The 25056-nt window shown below is 46.1% G+C and overlaps 1 protein-coding gene across 3 annotated transcripts; it reads left to right on the top strand.

Annotated features, from left to right (window-relative positions):
- Positions 1 to 50: 50 nt before the first annotated feature.
- Positions 51 to 24960, top strand: PMF1 (polyamine modulated factor 1). 3 transcript variants are annotated; one of them, XM_033414715.2, is made up of 7 exons: positions 51 to 369; positions 8157 to 8174; positions 14892 to 14980; positions 17579 to 17583; positions 21410 to 21510; positions 22728 to 22923; positions 24447 to 24960. In XM_033414715.2, the coding sequence occupies exons 1-7, from the start codon at positions 209 to 211 to the stop codon at positions 24498 to 24500; spliced, it is 624 nt and encodes a 207-aa protein (XP_033270606.2). In that variant the 5' UTR covers positions 51 to 208; the 3' UTR covers positions 24501 to 24960. The 3 variants fall into 3 exon arrangements, with proteins under 3 accessions (XP_033270606.2, XP_004284618.2, XP_049551231.1); XM_004284570.3 differs by lacking the exons at positions 8157 to 8174; positions 14892 to 14980; positions 17579 to 17583 and adding an exon at positions 20552 to 20657; XM_049695274.1 differs by lacking the exons at positions 8157 to 8174; positions 14892 to 14980; positions 17579 to 17583; positions 24447 to 24960 and adding exons at positions 20552 to 20657; positions 23701 to 24436.
- The last annotated feature ends 96 nt before the right edge of the window (positions 24961 to 25056 follow it).

Below are 25056 nucleotides of genomic sequence, written 5' to 3'. Positions count from 1 at the left end.
CCCGCTTGCCGAGAAAGTATGTTACGTAAGTGTATCGTTGTTGTATTAATACGTGTGTAACCCTCCGCCTCGGCAGTTTCCCCGGTGTTTGGTCGGTGATAGACATTCGCTGCTTCCAATCGGAGGCGCGCAGTGCCGGGAGTGGCCAATCGGGGGCTTCGGTGGGCGGAGCGGCCGGGCCAGTTAGCTTTGGCGGTTTTATTTCAACATGGCCGAAGCGAGCGGCGTCAAGTTAGGCAGCGGCTGTGAGGAAAAAGGGCCTGAGGAATTAGCTCAGGAATCTGCGCGACCCGGCACTACCATCTCGAGGGTGAAGCTTTTTGACACCATGGTGGACACTTTCATCCAGAAGTTGGTCGCTGCTGGGAGGTAAGGTGGAGGAAGTGAGGCTGAGTGCCAATCTCGCAGTAGGTTGAGGCGGGCGAGAGGCAAAAAGAGGGTTTGTCCCGCCAGAGTCTAAACCCCGCGAGACCAGGACGGCCCCAGGGAAGCCAGCCCAGTCACGTGGGTCTGGGGGGGTCTGGGTTATTTATCGGCAGTCATATTCTACCCTCAATTCCTAAGCCTCCGGAAGTCACGTGATGTTTACTAATACATAATTAGGTAATGTGGAGCACATTTAGGACAAGTAGCTACTCCTTCCAGTAAACCTAGTTTTTGTTTTTTTTTGTAAATATTGGATGCACTTATAAATTTATTTATTTATTTTGGGCTGCGTTGGGTCTTAGTTGCTGCTTGCGTGCTTTCTCTAGTTGCCACGAGTCCGGGCTGCTCTTCATTGTGGTGCGCAGGCTTCTCATTGTGGTGGCTCCTCTTGTTGCGGAGCAGGGGCTTCAGGCGCACGGGCTTCAGTAGTTGCAGCATGTAGGCTCAGTAGTTGTGGCTTGCGGGCTCTAGAGCGCAGGCCCAGTAGTAGTGGCGCAGGGCTTAGTTGCTCCGTGGCATGTGGGATCTTCCTGGACCAGGGCTTGAACCCGTACAGTTTCTTAACCACTGCACCATCAGTGAAGTCCCCAGTAAGCCTAGTTTTGATTATAGGTGGTTGAGAGGAAACACACTGGCTTTGGAGTTAGATTTAGGGTTCAAGTCATGGCCCAACTTAAAGTGAGCGAGACTTAACTGCTCTGTGCCTGCGTTCCTCATAAATAAAATGGGAACAATAGTACTTTTCTCATAGAGTCGGTCTTTCTGAGGTTTAAATGAGTAAAAACTCGGAAGGCTCTTAGAACAGTGCCGGCTACGTAGAAAGCATTAGACTTCTAGCTGTTGTTATGGAAATAGTAATAACCTTCACTGGGTGGTTGTGAGGACTAAATGTATTGCCATAGAAAGAAACACTTCCTCTCTTGATTTCTACTTTATATGAGCAATATTCTAACAATGCTGTTGACCTGAATTGTTGGACACTTTAATCAATAGAAATTGATATGGGCTTCCCTGGTGGCGCAGTGGTTGAGAATCTGCCTGCCAATGCAGGGGACGTGGGTTCGAGCCCTGGTCCGGGAGGATCCCACATGCCGCGGAGCAACTGGGCCCGTGCGCCACAGCTGCTGAGCATTCTCAAGCCACAACTGCTGAGGCCCGCATGCCTGGAGCCCGTGCTCCGAGGTGGGAGAGACCACCGCAGTGAGAGGCCTGCCCGCTGCAGCGAGGGGAGGACCCCGCTCTCTGCAACTAGAGAAAGCCCATGTGCAGCAACAAAGACCCAACACGGCCAAAAATAAATAAAATAAATTAACCCCTCCAAAAAAATGAATAAAAGAAAAAATATTTTTAAAAAAAATAGAAATTGATAAGAGGCCAGAGGAGAAATTCAGGCAAGGCTTTATTGAGACTCATGCTGCTGCATGAGGGAGTGAAAACAAGTTACAGGTGTCCTTGCTCATTTTTCTGAGGGGGAGTGAGCTGGTCCCTTAAATGGGGTGAGGGTAGGGGTGGATCCATTGGTCCTCTGGAAAGGTGGCTTAGGTGGTCTGCCCACCCCCTCAGTGGTGCTGTGTGCAGGGATCATGGGCAGTACCCTGCTTTTGCTCCTGACACCTCAAAAGTGACAGTTGGCTTTTTGGTCTTTTTGCATCTTGATCAGAATTTGCACCAACTGTGCATGTATGTAGTTGTTTTTAGTCCCTTATAGTTACTTTGTATTGTTGTTTGAGGAGACATTTGCCTAGGTGCAAGCACTGCAGGAAAGCGTCCCAGGTCCCAGCCTGTCACAACAGTATTGGACACTTTAAAGGAAGAGTTTTGTCCATGGTCCCATACCCCAGAACATTAATGCTGAAACACTGTTATCAGAACTTTAAGGGGTCTGACCACAGCCTGTTTTCCATCCACCCTCTATGTCCCCACTACCCCTGTTCTTTAACATCATCAAGACTCTCATCTGCTATTTCCTTCCCTCCTGGTTTTAGGACTTTACCTTTCCTACAAAAACCTTATGATACATCTCTTCACTCACTGATTCACTCAGCAAATATTTGAATGACTATTCTGTACCAGGCGCTGTGTCAGGTGCTGGGGATATGATAAAGCAGACAAGGCCCGTCTTATATTCAGTGGGTAGAGACATGAAGTAAACAAAATAATCATAGAGTTTGTTAAGGTAATGAACGAGCAACTTGAGGGAAAGGAAAACACTAGATAGGATAGTTAGGGGATTCCACTCTGAGGAAGTGACATTGATATGAAAAAAGAATAGGAGGGCACCAGCTTTTCAAAGAACTAGAGAAAAAGCTTATAGGAGGGAAGGACAGCTTGTGCAAAGGTCCTGAAATGGTCAGGGCGTTCTAGGAGCTGGCAGAGTGAGAGGAAATCAGAGGAGGCCGCACAGGCAGGTGACAGCCTTATCAAGCAGGGCCTAGTTTCCATAGTAATAAATTTGATAAAATAATTTGTAATCATTTTTATGGCCCATTCATGACATACCATCATTTTATGTCCAGGCAAGATTTCTCCATTGATTGATTGATTGGCTTTCCCTTACTCATTCTTACCCTCCTCTCTCCTCCCCACAGGCCCTGCTTTCTGTTGGCTATATGTCCTCCATTTATTCATGTATTCATGTACAAATGTTTTTTGGACATCTCCAGTGTCTCAGGCTCTGTTTTAGGAGCTGGAGATACAGCAGTGATCAAGATAGGAAGGTCCCTGCTCTTGTGGAATAGACTTTCTTGTGCCACAAAGAAAAATAAATCAGCGTGAAGGAACAGAGAGCAATGGGGAAGTGGTCTGGGTTAGTGTGAGTGCAGGGAGGTGACATTTGAATAAGTCTGCATCCTTGTAAAGTGTGTTGTTTTGTCTGTGTATTTTTTTTTAATTTGTTTATTTTTGGCTGCGTTGGGTCTTCCTTGCTGCATGAGGGCTTTCTGTAGTTGAGGTGAGCAGGGGGCTACTCTTCCTTGTGGTGCGTGGTCTTCTCATTGTTGCAGAGCACGGACTCTAGCTGTGCAGGCTTCAGTAGTTGTGGCCCATGGGCTCTAGAGTGCAGGCTCAGTAGTACTGGCGCACGGCTTAGTTGCTCCGCGGCATGTGGGATCTTCCCAGACCAGGGCTCCAACCCATGTCCCCTGCATTGGCAGGCGGATTCTTAACCACTGCGCCACCAGGGAAGTACCCTGTGTATGTTTTAAATTTATATGAATGATAGTTGTGCTGCATATGTCTTTTTTCACTTAATAGATTTTTTTTTTTAATATCTAACCATATACTATAAATGCATATGGTTCAGAGCTCTCAGTGCTGCTTGTCATTTCATGATATGCATCCAGCACTTACCCGTTCCCTATCATGGCACCTGGTTGCTTCCAGCTCCCTCCTCCACAAATTATGTCAGGGTACATCCCCTCACAGACTAGTGCTAGAATTTCTCTGAGGTATATAATGGATTGGAATCACGGGATCCAAGGGTTTATATCTACCTATGTTTTGTCAGATTGCTTTCCAGAAAAGCTGTTCCTTTCTCCTGTGTCCTCACCATCACTGGGTATCTACCATTCTAATATTTGCTATTCTGAAGGTGTGAAAGGGGTATTTCATTATTATTTTAATTTGCACATTTCTAATTCCTCATAGGTGTGGGCAGTTCCTTATATACCTCATTAGTCATTTGGCTTCCTTTTCTGTGAACTGCCTACTTATTTTCTGTAGTGTTTTTTTTTTTTTTGGACCTTTTTTTTTTTTAAATTGGGTTTTTTATCTTGATGATTTGCTGGAGTTCCCTGTATAGTCTAGATATCAATCCTTTGTCTGTTTCAGACTGAAGAGGAAATAGCTGTCTCTATTAGATGTTAACTTTGTCTATGATGTCCTTTGAGTAACAGAAATCCTTAATTAAATAAAAAATTACACAGATTTTAGTTGCTTACACTTTACCCCAGGAAGATGAAGCAGAAAGAGAAATGTAGTCATCCCAAGGGACCTTCTCCCAAGCAGTATGGATACTCATGACTCTTCTCAGCCTTTGCACTAACTTCGCATCCTTCAAACAGTCATAATAAATTGCTAAGTATTGCCTAATCAATTTGTATTTTAAAACCCTTAATTTTCATGTAATTCATGTTTTTCATTTTATGGCTTGTGCTTTTGAGGTCTTGTTTACAGAGGCTATACCAATGCCCAGGTCACAAAGATAATCTCCAGTGTTTTCTTCTATTGGCTATTTTATCATTTTACTCTCTGCTCTAAATCTGTGATCTGTCTGGATTCAGGTGTAAAGTGGTAGTCTCAGTCTCATTTTTTTGTTTTCCCAATCATTGTCATCTAAACAGTTCGTTCGTCCCCATTGCTTTAGGGAGCCCCTTTTATCGTATGGCAAGTCCCTCTGCCTATTGTGTCCCTGGGTCTCTCTTCTGCCCCAGATCTATTCACCTGTCTTTGTGCCAGTGCATATGGGTTCTTAATACCAAACCTTTGTAGGAAACCGTAAATCTGGTACAGCAAGTCCCTCTTCTCTCTTCACTTTAAAATTGACCCAGCTATTTGAGAACCTTGATTTTTTTCCTTGTAAACTTTAGAATGAATTTTTCTGGATCCTCAAAACATTCAGCTGCAATTTTTGGTATGTATTTTTGGCAAATTAAGGAAGTCCCTGTCTCATTCTAGTTTTCTGAGAATTATTAAAAAGATCATGATTTGGTGTTGAACCTATCAAATGTTTTCTTCCCCAGTTAAGAAGATCATATAATTTTTCTTCAGTTCATTAACGTTGATGATCTACATTGGTAGATTTTATGGAAGTTAATCTATCTTTGCATTCTTGGAATAAATCTACTTAATTATGATGCATTTAAAAAATACAGTTGGATTTAGTTAGATCAGTGTTTGTATGCCATAAGTGAAATGGGCCTATGGTTTCTTTTCTTTCACTGTCCTTATCAGCTTATAGAACCAAAGATATATTAGCCACATATATCCCTCTTCAGGAACGATTTATATAAAATCAGGATTATCTAGTCCTCAAAAGTTTGGAAGAGCTCATTTACGCCTATAACTTTCTGGGGTTGTCGAGGACTGCCAGTATTATGTTAAAGAGCAATGATGCAGTAGGCACCTTTGTTTTGTCCTCAAAGTGTCCCCATAGTGTTTGTTGCAGATTTTTGGTGTTTCTGTTTCTTTAACGGCTACAAGTCTGTTTAGATGTTATTTCTTCTTGCGACAGATTTGCCATTTTACAGGTTCCCCCCCAGAAATTTGTCTCTTTCACCTGTTATATTAACTTGTAACTGTTTGAACTGTTTAAAATTATTAATTTAATTTTCATTATTTCCCTTTTTTCCATTATATGCTGTTTATTTTGGACTTTATGTAGCCAGAGTTCTATCTTATTAATCTTTTTAAAGATTCAGCCTTTTTTTTTCTTTCTGTGTTTTGAGGTTACTATTGGTCTCTTTGTCTTTGTATCTATCCTTATTTTTTAAAATTTATTTAGATTTATTTTATTAGTCTCTTCACAAATTCTTTCTTTCTTTCTTTCTTTCTTTCTTTTTTTCTTGGCGGCGCCATGCAGGTTGCAGGATCTCAGTTCTCAAACCAGGGATTGAACCCAGGCCACGGCAGTGAAAGCCTGGAATCCTAACCACTAGGACACCAGGGAACAGCTCCAAAATTCTTGAGTTGAACATTTAACTCTTCTTTTTCAATCGTTTTTGTTTTCTGAAAAATGTGTTTAAAACCATAAATTTTCATATAATTACTGCTTTTGCTGGTTTCTACAAATTCTTATATCTAATATTTTCAGTCATTTATGTTTTTAAATTGAGATTTAATTCATAAAACATAAAATTCACCTTTTAATGAGTGAAATTAGTATATTCAAAAAGTTGTGGAACCGTCACCATTATCTAATTCCAGAACATTCTTTTCACTCCAGAAACGTTGTACAGTATTCATTAGCAGTCACTTCCCATTTCTCAGTCTCCCAGCTCCTGGTACAGGCCTGTCATTGTTGTGGCCTCTCCCGCTGCCGAGCACAGGTTCCGGAAGCGCAGGCTCAGCGGCCATGGCTCACGGGCCCAGCCGCTCCGCGGCATGTGGGATCTTCCCGGACCGGGGCACGAACCCATGTCCCCTGCATCGGCAGGCGGACTCTGAACCACTGCGCCACCAGGGAAGCCCTGGATTTGCTTTCTCTGGACATTTTATATAAATGGAACCATATAACGTGTGGTCTTATGTGTCTGGCTTCTTACACTTAGCTTAATGATTTCAGGGTTCATCCGTGTTATAGTATATATGAATCCTTCACTCCTTTTTATGACTGAGTAATAATTCCATTGTATGGATATACCATATTTCATTTATCCATTCATCAGTTGATAGACATTTGGAGTTGTTTTTAATTTTTTTTGTCTATTATGAGTAATGCTGTTATGAACATCTGTGAACAGGTGTTTTCAGTTCTCTTGGGGATATACATAGAAGTGAAAATGCTGGAGTGTATAGTAATTCTATGTTTAACTTTTTCAGGAATTGCCAAACTATTGTCCAAAGCAAGTGTACCAATTTACATTTACACCAGCTGTTTCTGAGGGTTCTGATTTCTCCACATCCTCACCAATACTTGTTAGGTCCATCTTTTTAATTACAGCCAATAGTCATCCTAGTGGGTGTAAATTGGTATCACATAGCATCTTGGATTTGCCTTTTCCTAATGATTAATGATGCTGAGCATATTGCATGTGCTTATTGACCATTTGTGTATCGTCTTTGGAGAAATGTCTATTCAAATTCATTGCTCATTTTAAAAAAATTATTTATTTATTTATTTTTATTTAGTTGTGCCAGCTCTTGCAGCAGGCAGGCTCCTTAGTTGCAGCAGGCAGTCTCCTTAGTTGTGGCTCACTGGCTTCTTAGTTGTGGCACATGGGCTGCTTAGTTGTGGCAGGCATGTGGGATCTAGTTCCCTGACCAGGGATCGAACCCAGGGCCCCTGCATTGAGAGTGTGGAGTCTTAACCACCGTGCCACCAGGGAAGTTCCTCATTGCTCATTTTCTAATTGGGTTATTTGTTGTTTTATTGTTAGCTTGTAAGAATTCTAATTTTGAGAAGTCCAATTTAGATTACTTATTAATTTTATTTATTTAGGTTAAAATTGAGAAGAGTTTTTTCTTTGGTTGCTTGCTTTTAGTGTCATATTTAAGAAAACATTGTGTAATGCAAGATCACAAAGATTTACACCTATATTTTCTTCTATATAGTTTTAGCTCTTACATTTAGGTCTTTAATCCATTTTGAGCTAGTTTTTGTATGATATGAGAAAGAGGTCCAATTTCATATTTTTACATATGGGCATTGTCATTTAATTTTATGTACTTTGTAATTTTCCTTACCATTTCCTCTTTAACCCAATGATTATTTAGTAGTATGTCATTTGGTTTCCAGACATGTAATTTTTAAAAAGTTTTCCTTTTGTTGCAATTTCTAATTTTATAGCATTATGGTGAAATAACAGTTTGTGGGATGCTGATTTTTTGGGAATTTTTGACACTGGCTCTATATGGCTAAGTCTATGGGCAGTTTTTGTCAGTGTTCCGTGTACATTTGAAAAGAGTGCAGTTTCTGTTTCTTGGGTATAAAATTCTATACTTATTTATTAGTTTGAGCTTTAAAATTTTATTATTAAAACATTTTAGGAATTCCCTGGCAGTCCAGTGGTTAGGACTCCATGCTTCCACTGCAGGGGGCATGGGTTTGATCCCTGGTCCGGGAACTAAGATCCCGCATGCCACGAGGTGTGGCCAAAAAAAAAAAATATATATATATATATATATATATTTTATATGCTCATTTTAAAAATCTTCTTGATTGAGCCATTCATTTCTTTTTAAAATCTTCCATCACAGTTGTTTATATCTATTTTTCCCCATAATCTATCTTTGTTGCATTATATAGAGAGGTTATTATTTTTACTAGGTGCAAGGGAGTTTATTATTCTAAGAGAAATGGAAAGCCATTGATATTTTTTAAGTCGTGACTGATCTTTTTTTTTTTTTCTGTGTGTGGGAGATGGCTCTCCACTGGCTTAAAAATCTATTTATTTGAAATGCTCTGAATACAGTGACTGATCTTTAAAAGGTACTCTGACTGCTGTGCAGATGATCGATTGTTGGTAGGATTCTTTTAAGGTCTTTCTAGGCTTCTAGACTCTGATTTTTTTTGAGACCCCAGCCCACATCATGACAAATTTATTTATTTAAATTTATTTATTTACTTATTTATTTTTGGCTATGTTGGGTCTTCGTTGTTGCTTGCGGGCTTTCTCTAATTGTGGCGAGCAGGGGTACTCTTCATTGTGGTGCACGGGCTTCTCGTTGGGGTGGCTTCTCGTTGTGGAGCACAGGCTCTAGGGCACGCAGGCTTCAGTAGTTGTGGCATGCAGGCTCAGTATTTGTGGCTCACAGGCTCTAGAGCAGAGGCTCAGTAGTTGTGCATGGGCCTAGTTGCTCCACAGCGTGTGGGATCTTCCTGGACCAAGGATCAAACCTGTGTCCCCTGCATTGGCAGGTGGATTCTTAACTGCTGGACCACCAGGGAAGTCCGACAAATATATTTAAAAAGCATCTAGTATCTTGACTGAGGTGGTGGTTACACATGTGATAAAGATACACAGGGGCTTCCCTGTTGGTGCAGTGGATAAGAATCCACCTGCCAATGCAGGGGACACAGGTTCGGTCCCTGGTCCGGGAAGATCTCACATGCTGCAGAGCAGCTAAGCCCGTTGCCACAACTACTGAACCTGCGCTCTAGAGCCCGTGAGCCACAACTACTGAAGCCCGTGTGCCTAGAGCCCGTGCTCCACAACAAGAGAAGCCACCGCGATGAGAAGCCCGTGCACCGCAATGGAGAGTAGCTCCTGCTCGCCGCAACTAGAGAAAGCCTGGGCGCAGCAACGAAGACCCAATGCAGCCAAAAATAAATTAAAAAAAAAAAAAAAAAAGATGTACACACACAAACAAATGTATGTGTAACTGTTGAAATCTGAATGAGATCTTTGGATTGCACCAATGTCAGCTTCTTGGTTTTGATATTGTTTTATAGTTGTGTAAGATGTTAATAACATCGGGGAGGATACATTTCTTTGCAGCTTCGTACAAATCTATAATTATTTCAAAAAAGTTTACATACAAAAAATATTCATCGTAGCTCCATGTTCAGTGGAAAATAGTTGAAAACCACCAAAAATGTCCAATATTTGAAGAATGTGGTTATGTAAATATAATAACTATCTAATAAAATACTACGGGGACTTCCCTGGTGGTGCATTGGTTAAGAATCCGCCTGCCAATCGAGGGGACACGGGTTTGATCCCTGGTCTGGGAAGATCCCACATGCCACGGAGCAACTAAGCCTGTGTGCCACAACTGCTGAGCCTGTGCTCTAGAGATCACTAGCCACAACTATTGAGCCCACGCGCCCTGGAGCCCATGCTCCGCAACAAGAGAAGCCACCGCAATGAGAAGCCTGCGCACCGCAAGGAAGAGTAGCCCCCAATCGCTGCACCTAGAGAAAGCCCATGCGAAGCGAAGACCCAACACAGCCAAAAATAAATATAAATAAATACATTTTTTTAAAAAAGGTTAAAAAAAAAAGAGTGGTTTGGAGGGGAAGATGAGGGAAAGGGGAACTCCAAGAGGATGCTGACTCTTCATGATAGTGGTTTAGTGGAGGGTTTTACCATCTACTGAGATGGGCAAGAAACACTCCCTGCTGAGAGCTGCGGGAGAGAAATGGGTCTGGGGTTGGAAATCAAGACGTCTGTTTGGATAGGTTCAGTTGGAGATGCAAGGCAGCCACACTTCTGTTTCACAGCTCTTTTGCTCCCTCATCCTTCCAGCCCACCGACTGTCAAACCGAACTTCAGTATCCTGTCTGCACTCCTCTGCCCCTACACTCAGCCTCCGCGCAGCACTGTAGAGTCTCACCCATGGTGGAAAACGGTGCCTCCACAAAGTCATGTTCTTGGAATTCATGTGGACCCTCAGTGAGCCTATGATCCTCGTGTCTCCAACCAGTTCTCTTGCCCTTCTCCACAGTAGCTATTTAAAATCTTCGTCATGTCCCTCAGGCCCTTCCTCTGCTCTGCTCCCTGTACCCTCTCAGTGAAAATGACCCCAACACCTGGTTCATAGAGAGAATTGAGACCACCAGGCAGGAGTTTATACATTTACAAATTTGGCTGAGAGATGCCCAATCCTGCATCCTCCTAGCGACCTCCCCATCAATTTCCTACCCTTTACCTCCCAGGTTGTGGCTTTGGGTCTTTGCATTCCCAGATTCTAGTTCTCCATCTCCAGTTTTTTCCTCAGCTTAGGGCAATTTGCCACCATTCCCCTAAAACCTTCCTTTCAAGGTCACTAATAACTCTTTGTTGCTAAATATTTTGGATATTTTTTCATCTTTAACCTACTTGCTTTCCTTGCAGCATTTGACTGTTAACCACTTCTCTGTCCTTGATATTTCTCTCTTGGCTTGCAACACCATTCTCTGTCCCTTTACCTCACTAGTTGCTCCTTCTTGGGCTCTTCTTTCTCCACTTGTCCCTTAAATGTGTGAGTATTGCCCTTTCCTTACTTCACCTACACATGTTCATGATCACATCCCATTTGATATCTTGCTGCTGCTGAAAGTCCTTTGTGACTGTTCATTGCTCCTTACCGTGGCTTCCAAGGCCCCACATGTTCTAGCCCCTGCCTACTTCTTGTTCCCCTCTCTAACTATACTTGGTTATACTAACCTCATTTCCTAGAATGTCAAGAGCTTTCTCACCTCAGGGCACTTTGCACTTGTTGTTTGCTCTGCCAGCAATGGTTTTCCTCCATCTCTTCCCTGACCTTCTCTAAAGCCACCTTTCTCCCCTGGTTATTCTTTATCATGGCACCGTATTTTATTCCTTCATAGCACTTATCACAGTATATAGTTCTACTGTCTGCCTGTTTGTTTGTGGTCTATCTTCCCCACATAAAACGTAAGGTCTTTGAGGACAGGATCTTATCTGTCTTGTTCACCACTCTCTACTCATTGCTTATTATGGTGCCTGGCACATAGTAGATATTCAATAAATAGTTTTGGAATAAATGAGGGTTCCCAAGCCACATCTTCCTCCTGAGCTTCAGACCTCTATCTCTAACAGTCTACTACTAGAAATCTCCACTTGGTGTCCCTCAGAACCATTAAGTTCAGCAAAACAGGATTTCTCCTCCCTCTGTGGTCCCAAACTTGGTTGAAGATACCACCATCTACTCATTCTCTAGGCCAGAGATTTGGGAGTCCTCATTGACCCCTTACTTACAGTCAACCACCAAGCCCTGTTGGTTCCAGCCTGTCTCCTCAGTGTCCTCTCCATCCTTTGCAAATGTTTTAGTTCAGCCCCTCACTATCTCTCATACGATTGTTGCACCAGCTTCCAAAATGGCCCTCCAGCTTCAGTCCTGCCCCCTCCAGTCTACAGCTCAGATTTGAGCGTGTCTTTCTCCTGCTTAATTGGCTCAGGGTTGCTTCCAGAATCAAATGTCAGCTCCTTAGCTTAGTGTAAAAGGCCATTAACTCCTTGGCCCCTCCTGTCTCTCTAGCCATGGTCAGGGCCATGGGTATGCAGCATATGCACACTTGCGTGCAGGTGCAAACATACACGCACATAAGCTCTTCTGCATTGAGTGCTGCACTGTCCCCCCACCCTTGCCACCTGCTCTTTCCACTTACTGCTTCTCGCTAGAACAGCCTTCCCCTCATTTTGTTAAATAGGAACTTATGGCTGGTTTCCACATAGAAAGGGCTCAGTAAAATGTCGTATGAATACAGACTTTTAAAATGTATCCAAGTGCTTGACCCTCTCCCAAGTCATTAGAAGTCCTCAGTCCCAAAGACCAAGTATTTATAGCGAGGACAGGAATCTTTACATAGTAAAAGCTAGTTTATTCACGTCATTTATCCAAACGGATATTTTAAACCGCAGGTTGGTTTTCCCTACAGCTCAGCATACTTTTCACATTCATGTTAGCTTAACTAGGGGGGCAAATTATATGATGCACTCCACAGTGACTGGAAGATTATTGGCCTCGCTGGGCTATCAGATCTCACAGACCCACAACCCTATCTTCAGTTAGGGTGTCTTCATTTCATTGGACCGGCTGACGCAAAGACGCCTGAATCTGTCCTTTCTCAGGCTTCAGAACATAGAAACGTGGCCATGTTGGAACTTACCATTTGCGACCTCTCCCTTGTCCTCTGAAAATGAAGGATTCTTTTCTGTCCTTACAGCCTCCTGGACCTTCTGAGAAACAGCTATTCTCTTAAAGCAAGCAGATGAGGCTTGCTATGTTTTGTTATAAATCAGGACCCGCCAAGAGAGGCAGTTGATTAGAGTTGGTGTTGGTGGGGCCCCGGTTGAAGTTAGCACTGTTTGGGGTACCTGTGGCACCTGGCAGCTGTGCCACATGTGTTGTCAGTGCTGGGGGGGCTGAAGGGAGTGAGAGGTGATTGACAGTTCCTAAGTTCTTAGATGCCAGACTGGTCCAGTGCCTTCCTGGTCCAGTCTTGCAGCCTGAGATGTGCTGCAGAGTGTGATTTGTGTAAACTGACTTAAAGCCTACATCTGACAGTGATCAAGGAAGGAGAGCTGATTGCACTTGTACATGAACTGGTAGAGTTTTAAACTAGTGGCAGAGACTGTTGGTGTTCATAGGAAACAGTTTTTCACAGGAAAGAGTGGTTTGATATATAAAATGTTCCGATTAAATAAGTGTTTCAGAAATGTCTCACCATCTTTGAATGTGCAGATGATGCGTGCTACTGGCAGTGATTAGTTTCTGAAGTGTGGTATGACTCACCAGACTGTGGTGTGCGGCTTCAGCCCCATCATGCTGATTCTCTCTTCTTTGTGTGTTTCCAGGCCATCTACCTCACTCTATCCCCACTGTGTCTGCCTTGCTCAAGTCGGCAATCACCTCAGCTGTGCCTCCTGAGTCTGCCCTCACACAGCAGCCGGAGGGAGCTTCTAACATACAAATATGATCTTGTCCCACCCCTGCTTAAAACCCTTTTCTAGCTCTTCCCATCATGATATGGTCTAGACTCTATGTGTCTGGCCTACCAGCCTGCAGACTGTGTGTCTTGGAGGCCAAGGCACCTGATCCAGAGCAGATGGTTCCACATGTCCCAACTCTGTGACCTTCGATAAGCTTCTCTCTGCCTCAGCATTCTCATCTGAAAAATGGGCATGGTGATAATAGACCCTACTTCATAGAGTTATCGTGAGGACTAAATGAGTTACTTCACGTAGAGTGCTTAGAACAGTGCCTGGTTCTAGTCAGTGCTCAGTACACATTTCTTGTTATTACATCTTTATACACAGGCATGTCTGTGCACTCTTCAGCTGCGCTGCCAGGGCCTTCTGTCCTCTGACCGACTCCTGCTACTCTCATAGGTCTCAGACGTTGCTTCCTCCAGGAAGCCCTTGTTGGTTGCATCACTTGCAAATATTTTCTCCCAGTTCGTAGGTTGTCTTTTCATTTGGTTTATGGTTTCCTTTGCTGTGCAAAAGCTTGTAAGTTTGATTAGGTCCCATTCGTTTATTTTTGCTTTGATTTCTATTGCCTTGGGAGGCTGGCCTAAGAAAACATTGGTACAATTTATGTCAGAGAATGTTTTGCCTGTGTTTTCTTCTAGGAGTTTTACGGTGTCAGGTTTTATATTTTAAGTCTTTAAGACATTTTGAGTTTATTTTTGTGTATGGTGTGAGGGAATGTTCTAACTTAATTGATTTACATGTGGCTGACTGATCTCTTATTTTCATCAAGGAACACTTCTGCTTTCTTTTCCCCTCTTGCTTTCTCAGTCCTGGGGCTGAGAAAGGGGGGAGGGGCAAAGACCAAACAGAGAAACCCCTTCCCTCCCCTCCCCTCCCCTCCCTTCCCTTCTCTTTTCTCTGCTTTCATTTTTTAAATAAATAAATAAATTTATTTATTTATTTTTGGCTGTGTTGGATCTTTGTTGCTGTGCATGGGCTCTCTCTAGTTGCGGCAAGTGAGGGCTACTCTTCTTTGCGGTGCGTGGGCTTCTCATTGCAGTGGCTTCTCTTGTTGCAGAACACGGGCTCTAGGGTGCGCAGGCTTCAATAGTTGTGGCTCGCAGGCTCTAGAGCGCAGGCTCAGTAGTTGTGGCGCAGCATATGGGATCTTCCCTGACCAGGGCTCAAACGCATGTCACCTGCATTAGCAGGCGGATTCTTAACCCCTGCTCCACCGGGGAAGTCCGAAAAACATTTCTTAATGAAACAGGGCAGCTGTACAGGTGGTGGTTGGAGGGTGGAGAGCATGAATTTCTGTCACTGCGCTCCCCAGCTTCTATCCCCAGCTTCTATCCGTCTTGGTCTGTCTTTGGCCTCCACTCCTTTACTGGTCGGAAACGCCAGTTCTCACCCGCCCTCTGGCGGACAGTCTGTGGAACATGCGTTCAGTCGGGCAGCAAGCCGGTTACCATGGAGAAGCCAGGGCTTCCTTTGCACTAGTACATGTGTTTACTTGTCTGTGCCTCTGTCTTTCCATTCTTACACAATTTATCTGCGTATATAAACTGACAGATTGACTAGCCACCAGAGTTTGATTCTGGCCTTAAGTACTTTAAATTAAACTTGTGTGATAATTCAGTTTACAATGAGTTTTTAGTGCAGTAAAAGACATGCTTTATCAGTGAGTTCAAAAACAGTGATGGGGCTTCACTGGTGGCGCAGTGGTTGAGACTCTGCCTGCTGATGCAGGGGACACGGGTTCGTGCCCCGGTCTGGGAAGATCCCACATGCTGCGGTGTGGCTAGGCCCGTGAGCCATGGCCGCTGAGCCTGCGCGTCCGGAGCCTGTACTCCGCAACGGGAGAGGCCACAACAGTGAGAGGCCCGCGTACCGCAAAAACAAACAAACAAACAAACAAACAAAAAAAGTGACGGTATCTCAGATATTGCACAAGAAGTATTTAAGAGAAAAAAATAGGTTAAAATCAGTTAATGTAGTCATCTCTGTTTTGAAGCAGTAAATGCAGCTTTTAAAAGTTACTTTCGGGAGGGAGACGCAAGAGGGAAGAGATATGGGAACATATGTATATGTATAACTGATTCACTTTGTTATAAAGCAGAAACTAACACACCATTGTAAAGCAATTATACTCCAATAAAGATGTAAAAAAAAAAGTTACTTTCATTGATGACAAATGTGGTCCTTTTTGTGGGACCACAGTGTAGCCTTTTCTTTGTAGTGGGGGCCAATGGGTTCTTCCTGCATATGCAGTTGCAACCAAAATGCTTTTACTAAGCCCCTGCTTCTGCAGACTTCTCAACCCTGGGAAGCCAAGTTACTGACTGTGTTCTACACTTCTCAGGGGGTGGTGAGGACTGTTCCTTTGAGAATAGTAATAATAATTGTAGCTAACATGGAGCATTTCCGGGTGTGCTCTGCACTGTACTAAGTATTTATATATGTAACCTCATTTCATCCTCACAGTAATTTTGTGACTTATGGATAGTTATTATCTCCATTTGACAAAGGAGGAAACTGATGCTTATAAAGGTAAAGAAGTTGTCCAGGATCACTCAGCTGATGAGGGGTAGAGGTAGGATTTGAACGTAGGCAAAAGGACAGGCAGTCTTTAGAGCCGTACACTTACCCCAGCACAAAGCTGGATGGCCCCTTGTGTACCCTTGGAAGGCCGAGGCCAGGAGACCGTTCCAGCAGAGGGCAAAGGGGGGCTTGGCAGAGGGACCATTGGGGATGCTCTGTGAAGAGGACTGCTCTGTCCAAGTAGCCCAGGCCCTGGTACCCTGGAGTCCAGGGTAGGGGAGGTGGCTGGGAATGGACCAAGCCTGAGGCCAGGCAGCCCAGGTCTCAGCTCAGCCCCAGTCGCCTGGTCTACAGCATGTCTTGAGTGTGCTATGTATCTAACACTGTTCTGGGTACCCTGGAAATCCCAGCACCATTGCAGATGGCGTCCCTATCCACAAAGACATTAGAGTTTACATGAGAAGATAAAAGTTGACATTTGGAGGGGGTGGCAATGAATGTTTTCTAAAATGCATCACTTTTCCTGTTTCTCTGTGAATGTATGTTTTCAGGAAATTCACAAGGGCATTCACAGCATTCCCAGGTCTGCATTGTCTCCCAAGAAAGGAATCCCTGGGGGCTGGGGGGAGAGGGAATTGCATGAAGTTGATCAAAAGATACAAACTTCCAGTTATAAGATAGATAAGTACTAGGGATGTAACGTACAACTTGATGACTACAGTTAACACTGCTGTATGGTATATGTGAAAGCTGTTAAGAAAGTAGATCCGGTCTTCCCTGGTGGCGCAGTGGTTGAGAGTCCGCCTGCCAATGCAGGGGACATGGGTTCATGCCCCGGTCCGGGAGGATCCCACATGCCGCGGAGCCGCTGGGCCCGTGAGCCATGGCCGCTGAGCTTGCGCGTCCGGAGCCTGTGCTCCGCAACGGGAGAGGCCACAACAGTGAGAGGCCCGCGTACTGCAAAAAAAAAAAAAAGTAGATCCTACGAGTTCTCATAACAAGAAAAATCCTTTTTTTTCTTTTGTTTCTTCTTTTTTGTTTCTATTTGAGATGATGGATATTAACCACACTTATTGTGGTAATCATTTACCAATATATCTAAGTCAAATCATTATGCTATATACCTTAAACTTACAGGGTGCTGTATGTCAATTATGTCTCAACGAAACTAGAAGAAAAGAAAAGAAACCTAAATGTCCATCGATAGATGAATGGATAAAGAAGATGTGGTAAATATATACAGTGGAATATTACATAAAATATATACAGTGGAATATATATATACAAATAAATATATACATATAAATATATACAGTGGAATATTATATAAAAAGAAATGAAATTCGGTCATTTGTAGAGATGTGTATGGACGTAGAGTCTGTCATATAGAGTGAAGTAAGTCAGAAAGAAAAACTAATACCATATATTAATGCATATATGTGGAATCTAGAAAAATGGTACAGATGAATATATTTGCAGGGCAGGAATAGAAACGCAGACGTACAGAACGGACCTGTGGACACAGTGGGGGACAGGGAGGGTAGGATGAATTGGGAGATTAGGTTTGACATAAATACTCTACCATGTGTAAAATAGACAGCTAGTGGGAACCTGCTGTATAGCACAGGGAGCTCAACTCAGTGCTCTGTGATGACCTAGATGGGTGGGATGGGGGGGAGGGAGGTCCAAGAGGGATGGGATATATGTATACATATAGCTGATTCACTTCACTGTACAGCAGAAACTAACACAACATTGTAAAGCAATTATATTCCAATAAAAAAAGAAAAGAAAAGAAATCACTTTCCTCCTGGCCTCCAACCTGGCTGTTCTCCCTCCATGTCCTTGGAGCATATGTTTCCCATCTTGCGTGTTTGTAACAGTGTACATGTTTCTGGGTCCTTCACTTTCACTGAAGTCTCAGAAGGGTTGACGGCAGCACTGGTGGGCAGAATTATCCTCACCCCTGCCCTGGGCCCTGTCTGCTGCCAGCCGCCTGAACTGGGTGGAGATGCACCCAGCTCAGATGTGCCTGGCGAGTGGGCTGGGAGGAGGAACAGGATCTCCTGTGTTTGAGCCAAACCCATTTCAAGCCACAATTACCCGGTTTCAATTCCAGCTGTGCTTTGTCAGGTGTCATGTATCCCTCCACATTCCTCCATGTAGCCACATGGCTGCGTGGCTCGTGGGGTCAGTGGCAAAACAACAAGATGTCTGGGGCTCTGCTGCAGGTTGAAATGATGCCTGTCATCTTTGTATTGTCCTTTTGGTACCTAGGTTTAGCCTCCAAGGGGTACTGATGTCTAATGTGTACCCTCAGAAGGATGAGAGACTGTCACCCTTACCCAGAGGTGTGCTGGTAGGTGCGTACAGCCAGCTTTCCTGAAATAAAGCCCTGGCTTGCAGTGTTTGCCAGTTTCTGAGGTGTAAATACTCCTAAGCTTACCAGCGTAGCATCACTACACACAGTAGAGAAGAGATGGGCAGCAGCACACCTGTTTCCACAGATCGAGACCATAGATGGAAACAGCTTCCAGAGCAGAGTAAAATGTGTAGAATGATTAGGAAGTCGTATGTTTTGAGCAGTTAGTATCTTTTTTTTTTTAATAAATTTATTTATTTATTTTTGGCTGCGTTGGGTCTTCGTTGCTGTGTGCGGGCTTTCTCTAGTTGTGGCTAGCGGGGGCTACTCTTCGTTGCGGTGTGTGGGCTTCTCATTGCGGTGGCTTCTCTTGTTGCGGAGCACAGGCTCTAGGTGTGCGGGCTTCAGTAGTTGTGGCACGTGGGCTCAGTAGTTGTGGCTCGCGGGCTTAGTTGCTCTGCGGCATGTGGGATCTTCCTGGACCAGGGCTCGAACCCGTGTCCCCTGCATTGGCAGGCGGATTCTTAACCGCTGCCCCACCAGGGACGTCCCGGTACCTTTGTTTTTAATATAATTGATTGTAACTTTGTATAATTTAATTTTCAGTAATGGCTGTGTTTAACAACTGGCTCACAGATTTCCTGGAAATTGAACGGTTATCTCTTACAAGCCACAGTGAGCTGGCCTTGGCACACCACTGCTCTCACACTGCACCTGTTTCAGAAGACATTGTTTTGGGGGTAGGAATTAGGCCAGGAGGCCCAAAGAGCCATGAGAAAGGGAGGACCCAGTAGTGACTCCCTGGGTGTGGTGGGGGCTATGCATGGGGTTCCAGGTACCTAACCCCCTGTTTGTCCAGAGCCCAGCAGCCTGGCTCACATGGCTAAGGGGTATCTGGGCCCATAGCGAAGCGTCAGGGTGGGTTTTTTGTGTTCCAGGACTCCTCCTCAGACACTTTTCGCAGGTCCCTTGAACATTGCTTCATCAGAGAGGGCTTCACCGACCACCTCCCCACTTAGAGGTGATGCCCATGGTACACCCTCTCAGCCCCATGACCCTGGTTCTTTTCCTTCCAGGCACTCTCCACAAGTAATCTCCTCCACATTCACATGTGAGTTTCTATGTTTGCTGCCATCTCTTCCTCTACTGGAAGCTCTAGGAGGGCCGTGCCAGTCTCACTGACCCGGAGCACCCAGCACATAGCAGGTGCTCAGTGAACACTTGTGGAGGGGAAGGGCCTGAGAGAGCAGGCTGAGAGACACGCACAAAAACGAGGAGGGAGAGGAGACAGCCATTTACCTTATTTGAGTTTCTTTTTCCAAGAAGAACAAGCTGTTGGCAGTGTACTGGGTACCCTTTGACCTTTCCAGCTACAAGGGGTGTATCTGCTGCCAAGTGACAGAGACCTGATTTTAAATGGTGTGAACAATAAGAGAAATCCATTAGCTCACTAACAAGAAGCCCCAAGGTAGGGTTGCTCCAGGTGGGTGTTTTCAGCAGCTCGACGATGTTCTCAGAGACCCGGCTTCTTTCCCTCTTTCTGCTCTGCCTCCTTAGGGTAGAAACTTTGCTCTCAGACCAGGCCCTCCATGGTTGCCGGGAACTAGAGGCATCACCTGGATATAGTCATGCCCTACAGACATCAGTTCCTTCCGGTGTGGCTCTTTTTAGGAGTAAGGAAACCTCTCCCAGAGACCACATGTCCTGTCCTAACGCAGCCCTGCAAGGGGACTAGGATGACCAGAGATTCTCAAAGTGGAGTGCCCAGACCAGCAGCACCAGCAGCACCTTGGAGCTTGTTCAAAACTGAGGAGGTGGGGCCCAGCGATCTGAGTTTTAACAAGCTCTCCTGGTGATTTGGTGCTTGGTAAGGTCAAGTTTAAGAACCACGGCTGGCCCAATTGTGACCCACCCTTCAGAGGGTGAACTCAACTGGGGCTCTGCTGAGAGGAAGTGGGGAGACTGGTGGGGCTGAGCCATCCTCAGAGACTGGAGCTGCAGATGAGACACTTTGCATCTACTGCCTTTAACCAGCACCATGAAGGAGACAAGGCTCAGAGTCCTGTGATGAGGGGCAGGGCTGCCCAGGCAAGAAGAGCCTATGACTCTGAACCCCCCAACCTTTGCCTTCTCTCCTTACCCCCAGCTACCAGAGATTCACTGACTGTTACAAGTGCTTCTACCAGTTGCAGCCTGAGATGACACGGCGCATCTATGACAAGTTTGTAACTCAGTTGCAGACATCTATCCAGGTGAGTGGCAAGAAGCCCAGCAGGTACTATTGGCTCGGGTCCTGCCTCCAGATCGTCAGCCCCCTGAAGGCAGGGACCCTGCCGTCAGCCCCTCTCTACCCTCAGTCCCCGAAACTGTCCTCTGTGCCCCCAGGCTGCAGTGGCCATCATCCGTTCCCTCCAAATGACAGGGGTGTCTTGAATGCCTCTTGTCTCATTGCCCTGTGTTGTAATTGAGTTTATAGTTGTTGTCCCACCTGACCTTGTGAGCTCAGCGAGGGCACGCCTGGGTCCACTCCTCTGTGTTTCTCCAGCACCTGGTGCAGAGCCTGGCACAGAGGAGGCATTTAGCAAATTGTTGAATTCATTGGAACTGCATACCGGAGGGGATACAGAAAAGGACAGGATTCCATTCCTGTCTTTAAGTGATCCCTCTTGGGAGTTTAACTTCCATGCTGTCACACTCCAGAATGGGCTTCGTTAGGCATCAGAATGTATGTGTGCTGTCCGCAAAGGGTGCTCAGCTGTGGGGACAACAGCAGGGATGCAGCCTTCAGAGATGATGTGCAGGAGGAGAGGCTTGCTGCAGACTCTTTTTAAATGTATTCTATTTTATACTTTATTTTCTTAATTATAAAAGTCACATGTAGAAAAGTTGGAATGTTTGTATAGAGACAGAACTTAAATTAGCTAAAATTTTACTAAGTGCCGTTAGTAGTTCAGCGTATGGAGTTGTCTGGTATTACTATAGCTCTTTCCTCTTTTCTCTTCAGGAGGAAATCTCTGAAATCAAAGCGGAGGGAAACCTGGAAGCTGTCCTGAATGCGCTGGATGCGATTGTGGAAGGAAGCAAGGACTGCGAGGAGCCGGCTTGGTGAGAAGGGTGATGCCTGCCCCCCAGCATGGACAGGTGGAGAGGACCAACACCAAACAGTGACCCAGAACAGAGAGACAAATGCATAGCCCCTCTGGGGCAGGAGAGCTGGGGGCAAGCGCATGTAGTCCAGGGGGTTGAGGTGACTGGGATGAGAGAAATCTTCCCAGGGAGCTCATTTCAGGACCCATCTGGCCTGCAAGAGAGAGGGTAGAGGGAGTGGGATGAGGCACAATAGCGAGGTTTGGAGTCTTATGTCGATTAGTCTGGCCCAGGCATCTGGTTTTTATTCATTTGTTCATTCAACAAACACTTAGAAGCACTTACTATACGCCTAATACTGTTGTAGATGCCAGAGATTCAGCAGTGACTAAGACACGAAAGACCTTCTCTCCCGGGGCTGTCATTCCAGTGGGCAGCCCTGCTGCCAGGTTGTTCTGGGCAGGATGGAGAAGGAGGCCCTGGGGACAGGAGTGGAGAGTTGAGGCCACTGAGGTGGCAAGTGGCCTGAGCTCCTGCCTCCTGCCTCCATTCCCTGTCTGAGTAGAATCCTAGGTCAGGAGGAGTAAAAACCTTTTTTGTGCTTTTCAATTTGCTAATGCTTTGTGACATTCATAACTGAAGAGAATTAACTTTTATAACTGAGAAAGAATTTTTAAAGAACCTACAGTGGCTTCTACCCCACTGCCCATCAGAACTGGCCTATCTCCTCACTCTGGGCACTCAGCACCCCCTAAACTCTTGCCTCCTCAGACCTGTCTTTCCTTTATCTTCTCACATTAGCCAGCCAGGGCCTCTTGGGGTCTGGGCCTGCTCTCAGGCCGCCACCTTCCCCATCTCTCCAGCTCACAGTCCCATGGTGTGGATGCACCAGCAAGGCACATGGTCACAAGGACTGAGGAAATCATCTCCAGCCCTGGAGGTTTACAGCTGGAGGGAGTGTCTGTGGATGAGGAGGAGGGCTAAGGTGTGGGTTGGTGAGAAGAGGAGAGATGGGTTCCTGGGCGCTGAAGCTAAGGGACAAGGGGTTAGCGTCCCCTCAGGAGCAGGAGCCATGCGGTTGGATCTTGGGAGTGAGAGGGACTACAGGAGAGTCCTGGAGAGCCAGCCAGCTGGAGGCTGAAGGTGGGAATGCCACTGGCTGGGTTTGGAAGGAGAAGCCTTACCCCACACGACGACTCTCTGTCCCCACCCCTGCGCCCCCTGCGGCCCTGCAGGCGCCCTAGTGGGATCCCAGAGAAGGACCTGTGCAGTGCTGTGGTGCCCTACTTTCTGCAGCAGCGGGACGCCCTGCAGCGACGTGTGCAGAAACAGGAGGCCGAGAACAGGCAGCTGGCAGATGCCGTCCTGGCCGGGCGCAGGCAGGTGGAGGAGCTGCAGCTGCAGGGCCAGGCCCAGCAGCAGGCCTGGCAGGTGAGTGTCCCGGCCCTGCCCTCAGGCACGTGCTCCCCTGCTGCAGCCGAGGAGAAAACGGGCCCAGGGAGGGCAACTGACTTGCCCAGGGATGGCTCCTCCATGTCAGGATCAGGGTTAATCCTCTGTAGCCATGGTGGTTCTACTCCATGTGATCACTGCCCAGTACTTTTAAAATGTGTACAGAGAATGACTTCTAGAGCCGTCAACATACCTAAGATATATCCTCCATGCAACAAATACGTGTCCTTTGAGGGTGAACTCAATTTCTGAAAGTGGCCCACAGTCACTTGGGGCCAAGTTGTTGAATAAGGGGGAAGAGAGTAATCAGGCTGGGTGACGCAGATAGCACATGTGGCTACAGAGTGATGAGATGGACTTTCTCGCCGGCTCAAAATGTAGTTCCAAAAGAGGGTTTCTAGTGGGGCTTGAATGGTGGCCCATTATTGGGTTCTCCTCATCATTTAGATGTCCAACTTATGTTTACCTGTGGCCACTCGACAGCTCCCTTCCTGGGGCAGACCCTCCTATTCCCAAGGGGGATAAGTCCCCAGATCCATGGCTCTCAGGTCCCCTGGTCTTCTTCCCAAGACCAGTCAGGGGCAATCTGAAGGCCCTGCCCCAGCCTCAGCAAGGCCCCAAGCCTCAGGGAGGCGGCAGCAGGAGAAAGGCTGGTGCCTTGCTCTGCTTCCTCTTATCTTCACCCCCTCAGCCTCCTCCTGTAACACACTGGCCCTGGGGGTGTGTAGTGTAGTGTAGTGTAGTGCAGTGGCCCAGGCTCTACACAGCAGACACCCAGGTGGTATAACCGAGGCCTCAGCCTAGTGCCGTCTCCTGGGACAGGTTCCACAGTTGAGAGTTGTGTCTCGGGTACTCTCGGGGCTGCCTTGCTGAGTCCTCCGGCTGCTCTGCCATTGGCGCTTCATCACCATGAGGCCAAGGGTCACTCCCCTGTCTAGGCTTTGGCTTCCAAATTGGCCAAGTAGTGATCCCCAACGCCCTGCCAGCTCTGACATTCAGTGCTTCTATTTTAAGAGGAAGAAGGAAGCCCCCTGCTCTTATAGCCACACCTCTCCCATTACAGCTACAGATGCTAACCATTGTTTGAAGTGGGTCAGCTGGATTGAGTGTTGAGTGCTGAGCCCTGTGTGGGCTCAAAGAGCCCTTTTTCACTACAATTCCCATGTCTGTAGCCCAGCTGCAAGTCCACTTAATTTAAGAAAGTTTCTCTGCTAGAAATCTCCAGTGAGGTCAGAGGATCGGGGGACACTTAAGGGGCCCTTTTTGAAAATCGGCTCTTCTCTGGGGAGGCCCAGCCTAGGTGGCCATGGCACCCAGCCCGCCATAAACAACTGCTGAGTGGGGCGGATTTCCTAATATGCCCTGCTGGGCCTGTGATATGAGTTTCAGACCCCTTCCTTATCATCCTGGGGGAAACCCAGGCCTGGAGTCAAGGACAGTGGAGGGAAAGCATTTGGATTTTCTCATCTCCCAGTCTGTCTGTTCTCTCTCATTGGTGTCAGGCTCTACACAGAGAACAGAAGGAGCTGTTGACCGTGCTGAGGGAGCCTGAGTGAGGAGGAGAGGGCCCGGCCCAGGAGCAGAGGGTCAAGGTCAAGGGCCTGTGGTCCAGGATGCTGAGCCTGAGTGAGCTGCCTCCAAGAACAGTCCCTAAGCAGTGATGAAATTTGCCGGAGAAGGAGGCCTCAGCTGTCTCCACTGCCGTTGTGCCTCTGGGGCCCCTTTGGGGTCAAACACACACACTACCTTCAGATTCCTCCCTGTTTTCTTCTAACTTTAGGATTCTTGGCCAGCTCCCGCCCTGGGAATTAGGCACCATGCTGCCTCTCCTTTAGGTTCAGGCCAACCCCCCACCCTACCCCCATCATACATATTGCCTATTCCTGAGCCCTCCCTAGGACCTGGCTTGGGGAATCTGTATTCAGTTTCCACTGATTGCCCCCTTGCTGGCCAGCCCAAGGGCCCCTGCCATGTTCTCCCCACATCCGCAAATAAACTTCCTTCACTACACTGTAATCTGTGAGGATGCTCCCTCTGCCTGGGCCTCTCCCAGGACTCTCCTAGGCCAAGATCCCACCCTGGACTCCAGAGTCCTGGCTCCAATTGAGGCCC

Source organism: Orcinus orca, chromosome 1, assembly GCF_937001465.1.
Source record: "Orcinus orca chromosome 1, mOrcOrc1.1, whole genome shotgun sequence".
Classification (NCBI taxonomy): domain Eukaryota; kingdom Metazoa; phylum Chordata; class Mammalia; order Artiodactyla; family Delphinidae; genus Orcinus; species Orcinus orca.
Note: the sequence above shows the minus strand (reverse complement) of the source record. Positions and strands in the feature narration are given on the sequence as shown.

What these genes read in the sequence shown, in the direction of transcription:
- PMF1 (XM_033414715.2), top strand. Translation starts at nt 209, where the DNA reads ATGGCCGAAGCGAGCGGCGTCAAGTTAGGCAGCGGCTGTGAGGAAAAA. An exon ending in GACTGCGAGGAGCCGGCTTG is followed by an intron (nt 21,511 to 22,727) that starts GTGAGAAGGGTG and finishes GCGGCCCTGCAG; the next exon opens with GCGCCCTAGTGGGATCCCAG. An exon ending in CCCAGCAGCAGGCCTGGCAG is followed by an intron (nt 22,924 to 24,446) that starts GTGAGTGTCCCG and finishes CATTGGTGTCAG; the next exon opens with GCTCTACACAGAGAACAGAA.